Source organism: Lutjanus erythropterus, chromosome 2 (assembly GCF_056507025.1).
Source record: "Lutjanus erythropterus isolate fLutEry1 chromosome 2, fLutEry1.hap2, whole genome shotgun sequence".
NCBI lineage: Eukaryota > Metazoa > Chordata > Actinopteri > Lutjaniformes > Lutjanidae > Lutjanus > Lutjanus erythropterus.
This window is the reverse complement of record NC_139318.1, coordinates 49,038,707-49,046,206: the sequence shown is the minus strand read 5'-3', so window position 1 is coordinate 49,046,206 and position 7,500 is coordinate 49,038,707. Positions and strand designations below refer to the sequence as shown.

At 45.1% G+C, this 7,500-nt stretch overlaps 1 protein-coding gene across 1 annotated transcript in view; it reads left to right on the top strand.

The window, feature by feature from the left end:
• pik3c2b (phosphatidylinositol-4-phosphate 3-kinase, catalytic subunit type 2 beta) overlaps nucleotides 1–7,500 on the top strand; it is a 31,931-nt gene that overhangs the window by 18,463 nt on the left and 5,968 nt on the right. The window contains exons 13-22 of the mRNA XM_084743675.1: nucleotides 127–221; nucleotides 1,835–2,015; nucleotides 2,429–2,536; nucleotides 3,116–3,208; nucleotides 3,308–3,437; nucleotides 3,617–3,753; nucleotides 3,858–4,027; nucleotides 4,948–5,104; nucleotides 5,221–5,330; nucleotides 6,265–6,460. Of these exons, the coding sequence (XP_084599801.1) occupies nucleotides 127–221; nucleotides 1,835–2,015; nucleotides 2,429–2,536; nucleotides 3,116–3,208; nucleotides 3,308–3,437; nucleotides 3,617–3,753; nucleotides 3,858–4,027; nucleotides 4,948–5,104; nucleotides 5,221–5,330; nucleotides 6,265–6,460 (1,377 nt within the window). The remainder of the gene's footprint in view (nucleotides 1–126; nucleotides 222–1,834; nucleotides 2,016–2,428; nucleotides 2,537–3,115; nucleotides 3,209–3,307; nucleotides 3,438–3,616; nucleotides 3,754–3,857; nucleotides 4,028–4,947; nucleotides 5,105–5,220; nucleotides 5,331–6,264; nucleotides 6,461–7,500) is intronic.

The window sequence follows — 7,500 nt, the reverse complement described above, 5'->3', positions numbered from 1 at the left end:
GTCCTGCATTCAAAACCCAACTGAAGTAAAAGTATATTTCTTATGTTTTAGAGTAAATGTACTTAGTTACATTAGTACTTGCAGAGCGTCCTGCTGACTGTGTCCCTGTCTCTGTGTGTGTCTCAGGCTGTGAAGTACGAGTGTTACCTGGACAGTTCTCTGGTCCGGTTCCTCCTGCGGAGAGCCATCGGGGACGTTCGCATCGCCCACTACCTCTTCTGGTGAGCCGCCGTCTGATTTACTGACCTGACAGAGACAGACAGAGGACACAAGGACACGAGGACACGAGGGCTGATCGGATGCTCTTACTGTCACAATCACAATTGTTTCATCATGTGTTTTTTGATAAAGTGAGGACTTTTTGGAAAAATATGTAAAATAGAAAAAATAGTTGAAAAATTGTTCCGCAGGTGGAATCAGGTGGAGTTTATAGATCGACCTTTGACATGTTTGAACCTGTTTTTGACAGGATTCATTTTTCACCGTTTTTTGATATTTTATGATCAACAACTAATTAATTAATCAAGTTAATAATCAACAGATGAATCAGCTATGAAAATAATTATCACTTGCAGCCTGGTTCCCTTTTGTCTCAATTTTAAAATCCAAGTTTCACTGCTCTGGGTGGTCTCTGATGGTCTCTGACAGTCTCTGATGGTCTCTGACGGTCTCTGACAGTCTCTGATGGTCTCTGATGGTCTCTGACAGTCTCTGATGGTCTCTGATGGTCTCTGACAGTCTCTGACAGTCTGTGATGGTCTCTGACGGTCTCTGATGGTCTCTGATGGTCTCTGACGGTCTCTGATGGTCTCTGACAGCCTCTGATGTTCTCTGATGGTCTCTGATGGTCTCTGATGGTCTCTGACAGTCTGATGTTCTCTGACAGCCTCTGATGTTCTCTGATGGTCTCTGGTGGTCTCTGACGGTCTCTGACAGCCTCTGACGGTCTCTGACAGTCTCTGATGTTCTCTGACAGTCTCTGATGGTCTCTGACAGCCTCTGATGTTCTCTGATGTTCTCTGATGTTCTCTGATGGTCTCTGACAGCCTCTGATGGTCTCTGACAGTCTCTGATGGTCTCTGACAGTCTCTGATGGTCTCTGACAGCCTCTGATGTTCTCTGATGTTCTCTGATGTTCTCTGATGTTCTCTGATGGTCTCTGACAGCCTCTGATGGTCTCTGACAGTCTCTGATGGTCTCTGACAGTCTCTGATGGTCTCTGATGGTCTCTGACAGTCTCTGATGGTCTCTGACAGTCTCTGACGGTCTCTGATGTTCTCTGACGGTCTCTGATGGTCTCTGACAGCCTCTGATGTTCTCTGACGGTCTCTGACAGTCTCTGATGGTCTCTGACGGTCTCTGACAGTCTCTGATGGTCTCTGACGGTCTCTGACAGTCTCTGATGGTCTCTGACGGTCTCTGACGGTCTCTGATGGTCTCTGACAGCCTCTGATGTTCTCTGATGGTCTCTGATGGTCTCTGATGGTCTCTGACAGTCTGATGTTCTCTGACAGCCTCTGATGTTCTCTGATGGTCTCTGGTGGTCTCTGACGGTCTCTGACGGTCTCTGACAGCCTCTGACGGTCTGTGACAGTCTCTGATGTTCTCTGACAGTCTCTGATGGTCTCTGACAGCCTCTGATGTTCTCTGATGTTCTCTGATGTTCTCTGATGGTCTCTGACAGCCTCTGATGGTCTCTGACAGTCTCTGATGGTCTCTGACAGTCTCTGACAGTCTCTGATGTTCTCTGACAGTCTGATGTTCTCTGACAGCCTCTGATGTTCTCTGATGGTCTCTGACAGCCTCTGATGGTCTCTGGTTGTCTCTGTCTCAGGCTGCTGAAGGACAACCTGCAGGACAGTCAGTTCAGCGCTCGTTATCAGCACCTGCTGGCCGCTCTGCTCTGCTGCGTTGGCCGAGGTCTCCGTGAAGAGTTTGACCGTCAGTGCTGGCTCGTCTCCGTCCTCGCCAAGGTGGCTCAAAAAGTCAGAGACGCCACGCCGTCCAGCAGACAGGTGGGAAGGACAGACCAATCAAAAAATCCAGAATAATCATGATCAGAAAACTTTGACACGTTCTGTTTGGGTGTTGAAGTCCTGGAAAACCTGCAAAATTCAAGACGTTACTTTGGACCCAAATTTTGATGTATTTGAAGTAGGGCTGAAACTATTTACTGTTTTTGTACAACAAATGATTATTGATTTGTTCTCTGAAATGTAAAAAAACATCTTCAGATGTCTTATTTTGTCCAAAACCCAAACAAAAGAATGTAGACAAGAAGAGAGAAGCTGAAACCAGATGAAAGTGACTGAAAATTTGATTATCAGATTATTCTTCTGTTAAATAATCAATTAAACCTGTGTGTGTGTGTGTGTGTGTGTGTGTGTGTGTGTGTGTGTGTGTGTGTGTGTGTGTGTGTGTGTCTCAGTGTGTCCTCAGGGACGGTCTGGACGAGATGAAGCAGTTCTTCTCAGTGAACAGCAGCTGTAGACTTCCTCTGAACCCGGCGCTGCTCGTCACAGGAATCAACATCCAGGTACAAACACAAACTTTTCAACCTATATTCAACTAATCCAGAACAAAGATCAGATATTTCCTGATCAGACTGATCAACTTTAATGTTTGTAGTAAATCTGCAGTCATTGTGTTTCAGGATCCTGTTTCTCTCTGTGATCCATCATCTTTTCTTCTAACACTCAGTCAGTGTTTGTGAACTGAGACACTAACTGTTGAAGTTCTGTCTCATTCTTTCTTGATATTCGTCTTCAGCTGATCAACAGTCCACAGTCTCTGTTGTCGTGTTTTGTGTTTCATAATGAATCACACATATCTGTTCCTAGAGATGATGATTTTTGAGGTAATGAAAGGCTTTTAATGTGAAACATCTAGCAGGAAGTGTTCAGTTTTACTGATTTAAAATGAAAAGTGACTGAAATGAATCTTTGATAAAAAACATTATTAATGTAGAAAAATGTGAAGAAAGATGGAGGCTGAACTGTGAACAGCAGAGTAAGGATAATAAATGAGGACGTTTTGGACACGTCGTCTGTAAAGCAGCAGTGAGATCAGGACGTTTCAGTATGATGAGACACGTCTCTTCTTCTGTCTCTTACAGTCATGTTCCTTCTTTAACTCCAACGCTGTTCCTCTCAAACTGTCCTTCCAAAACCTCGACCCTCTGGGAGACAACGTCAGCGTCATCTTCAAGGTAAAACACCTGACCTCTTTCACCTGGTTTCACCTGTTTTTACCTGTTTTACCTGTTTGTTGACCTCTGTGAGCGGATTGTGTCTCTGTCTCTGTCTAGTCAGGAGACGACCTGCGGCAGGACATGCTGACTCTGCAGGTGATCAGGATCATGAACAAGATCTGGATCCAGGAGGGTCTGGACATGAGAATGGTCATCTTCAAATGTTTCTCCACCGGCAGAGGACGAGGTGAGGACAGGACAGGTGTATACCAGGAGGCCAGCTGTATAGTGGGTGGACAGGTGTAAAGACCAGGAGGACAGGTGTATATGTGGTCATGACAGTAGGACATGTACACTACAGGAGGACAGGTGTGTTGTTACCTGTTCTCAGGTGTGATTGACAGGTGTGTTGTTACCTGTTCTCAGGTATGGTGGAGATGATTCCTCATGCTGACACTCTGAGGAAGATCCAGGTGGAACACGGCGTCACTGGGTCCTTTAAAGACCGACCGCTGGCCGACTGGCTGCAGAAACACAACCCTACTGATGAGCAGTATGACAAGGTACACACACCTGTACACACACCTGTACACACAGCTGTACACACACTCTACAGATCTGGCAGGTAAAAGTCTTACTGGTGGTCACATGATGATTATGTGTTCAGGCGGTGGAGAACTTCATCTACTCGTGCGCCGGCTGCTGCGTGGCGACCTACATCCTGGGAATCTGCGACCGCCACAATGACAACATCATGCTGAAGACCAGTGGTCACATGTTCCATATCGACTTTGGGAAGTTCCTGGGACACGCACAGATGTTTGGAAACATCAAACGGTGAGAGTCATGATGTCATGTGACTGTTTATGATCTGAAGTCAGTGTACTTTTTTTAAAATCTATTTTTGATTCAATGTCTGAAATAATGTTTCAGATATTGAATGAAATGATGGTTAGACAAGCTGAAAACCATCTTTAACATAAAACACTGATGTTCACATAAAACCCAAACATTAAAAAATAACCTGTTAGCATGAAAATCCAACTTCAGCATAAAAACACTACTGTTAGCATGACAAATGTAATGTTAGCAAAAAAAGCTAACAGTCGTAAAAAACAAGTAGTGTAAAAAAACTGTTAGCATAAAAACATAATAGAGCTGGAGATGAACTGAGTGATCATCTGAGTCAGTGTGTTTTCAGTTTGATGTCGTCTGTGTTTCACAGCAGCTGATCAGATTTTCACGTTTTATTTTTCAACGGAAAATACATCAGCAGAAACTCCACGCCTCAACTGAGAGGCGTTAATATGTCTTAAACAAGGCGGTTCCTAACAGGTGGTTAAATGAGACGACAGAGGCCATCGAGGACGTCATCACGCCGAACACGCGTCACTTAGTGATGGAGACGTTAAAGTCATGTGACCGTGGTGTAGTTCGTTTATAGGCTAACGTTAGCTTTTTACTTCAAAAATTCATAAAGTCTAGTTTATTGTGTGATTATTTTACTGAACAAAACTTTTTATTTTCTGCATTAATCCAAAATCCAAAGGAAGAATGTCATTGGCTGTTTGTGGAGGGAACCAGAGTGATGCTAACTTGAGGGCTGGACTACAAAAATACATCATCACTGTATCCAACAGTCACAGTTAGCTGCAGAGCTAACGGCATCACATGAAGATGATAAAACAGTTCAACACTTCATCTGTTGTTGTGCTGTGATTGGTGCGTGATGTGGGTCATGTGATGCATCATTGCAGGGACCGAGCCCCCTTTGTGTTCACCTCCGACATGGCGTACGTCATCAACGGAGGAGACAAACCGTCAAGTCGCTTCCATGACTTCGTGGATCTGTGCTGTGAGGCGTACAACCTGATCAGGAAACACACACACCTGTTCCTCAACCTGCTGGGCCTGGTGGGTCTCTCTCTCTCTCTCTCTCTCTCACACACACACACACACACACACACACACACACACACTGTCTACATGGAACCCCACAATGCACTGCTGTTATACCTGTGTGTGTGCAGATGTTGTCCTGTGGGATCCCTGAACTCTCTGACCTGGAGGATCTGAAGTACGTCTACGACGCGCTGAGACCTCACGAGTCTGAGGCCGACGCCACCATGTACTTCACTAGGTACGCACGCACATGCACGCACGCGCACACACACACATGCACATTTTTTCAGTTGAAAAACAGGTGTCAACATGTCCAAACGTGAAGCACTCGATGCTGTTAATATTTTTAATTGAAGCAGCTGTTTTTTCTATTTGGAGAAAACGCGTCTTATTATAAGTTCATTAATTATTCATCTCAGTTTAATGTGTAGATTCTTAAATTCGGCTCAATCAAGAAACCAAATTATTCTGTTTGAGGAAAATGTCTGTTTTATAGCGACTTTTCCTGCAGGAGCTTCCATCATTGATTCAGGGTCTCACTGAAGGAACGAGCACAAACTGCTGCACTAGTAGAACAGCCAATAGGAACGCCCAGTCTCAAGATGATCTGTGATTGGTTTAAATCTGCCGTCGCAGGCCAGAATCTCTAAAGGCTGAAAACAGAGCCAAGAGGAGGAGCAGAGGTCTAGTTCTGTCCCAGATCACCTGATTTCCAATATGCTGAAAGGTTTTTATGAAGTTATTTCTCAGTTATACCAAAACGATGTTTTAAATTAAGACCAAAATTCTTAAATTAGGCTCAGTGAAGGACCAAAAAATATTTCTTAAATATTTTTTATATATTTAGTCATTTTTAAACTTTTAAGGCCTGTTATGGTCTCAAAGTGGTTGGATTTATGAGCTGGTTTTATTAATTCTAGACAGGGAAAATTTTTCTTTTTTTTTTTTTTTTGCTTAAAACAAAATGATTTTTTATTTTAAGAATATCTGCTTTCTTTTTAGTGGGGCTGTTTTTTGCAGTGTATTTATCAGCCTCGTCCTCCAGTCGTGAGACATTAGAGAAGATGGACACATGGTGTTAAAATGAGTCTGTAAACAGTCTGTCCTCTGACAGTCACACCATCAGACCGTCCTGTGAACGTCCTCTGTGTCTCTCTGTCTCTCCTGACCAGGTTGATCGAGTCCAGTCTCGGCAGCGTCGCCACCAAACTCAACTTCTTCATCCACAATCTGGCTCAGATGAAGTTCGCCTCGTCCGAGGACCGTCCCACGCTGTCCTTCGCCCCCAGAGTTCACACGGTGAAGAGCGACGGACTCATCAGGAACCTGTACATCTGCAGACACATCCGGACGGGCAGCAAGGGATACGTGAGTCCAACTCTGAAACAGACACACTGAGAGACAGACTGAAGGATGGACTGAGAGACACACTGAGAGACAGACTGAAGGACAGACTGAGAGACACACTGAGAGACAGACTGAAGGATGGACTGAAGGACAGACTGAGAGACAGACTGAAGGACAGACTGAGAGACACACTGAGAGACAGACTGAAGGATGGACTGAAGGACAGACTGAGAGACAGACTGAAGGACAGACTGAGAGACACACTGAGAGACAGACTGAAGGATGGACTGAAGGACAGACTGAGAGACAGACTGAAGGACAGACTGAGAGACACACTGAGAGACAGACTGAAGGATGGACTGAAGGACAGACTGAGAGACAGACTGAGAGACACACTGAGAGACAGACTGAAGGATGGACTGAAGGACAGACTGAGAGACAGACTGAAGGACAGACTGAGAGACACACTGAGAGACAGACTGAAGGACAGACTGAAAGACAGACTGAGAGACACACTGAGGGACAGACTGAAGGATGGACTGAAGGACAGACTGAGAGACAGACTGAAGGACAGACTGAGAGACACACTGAGAGACAGACTGAAGGACGGACTGCAGGACAGACTGAGAGACACACTGAGAGACAGACTGAAGGACAGACTGAGAGACACACTGAGAGACACAGTGAGAGACACACTGAGAGACAGACTGAAGGACAGACTGAGAGACACACTGAGAGACAGACTGAAGGACAGACTGAGAGACACACTGAGAGACAGACTGAGAGACACACTGAGAGACAGACTGAAGGACAGACTGAGAGACAGACTGAGAGACAGACTGAAGGACAGACTGAGAGACAGACTGAAGGACAGACTGAAGGACAGACTGAGAGACACACTGAGAGACAGACTGAAGCACAGACTGAGAGACAGACTGAGAGACACAGTGAGAGACAGACTGAAGGACAGACTGAGAGACACACTGAGAGACACACTGAGAGACAGACTGAAGGACAGACTGAGAGACAGACTGAGAGACACACTGAGAGACAGACTGAAG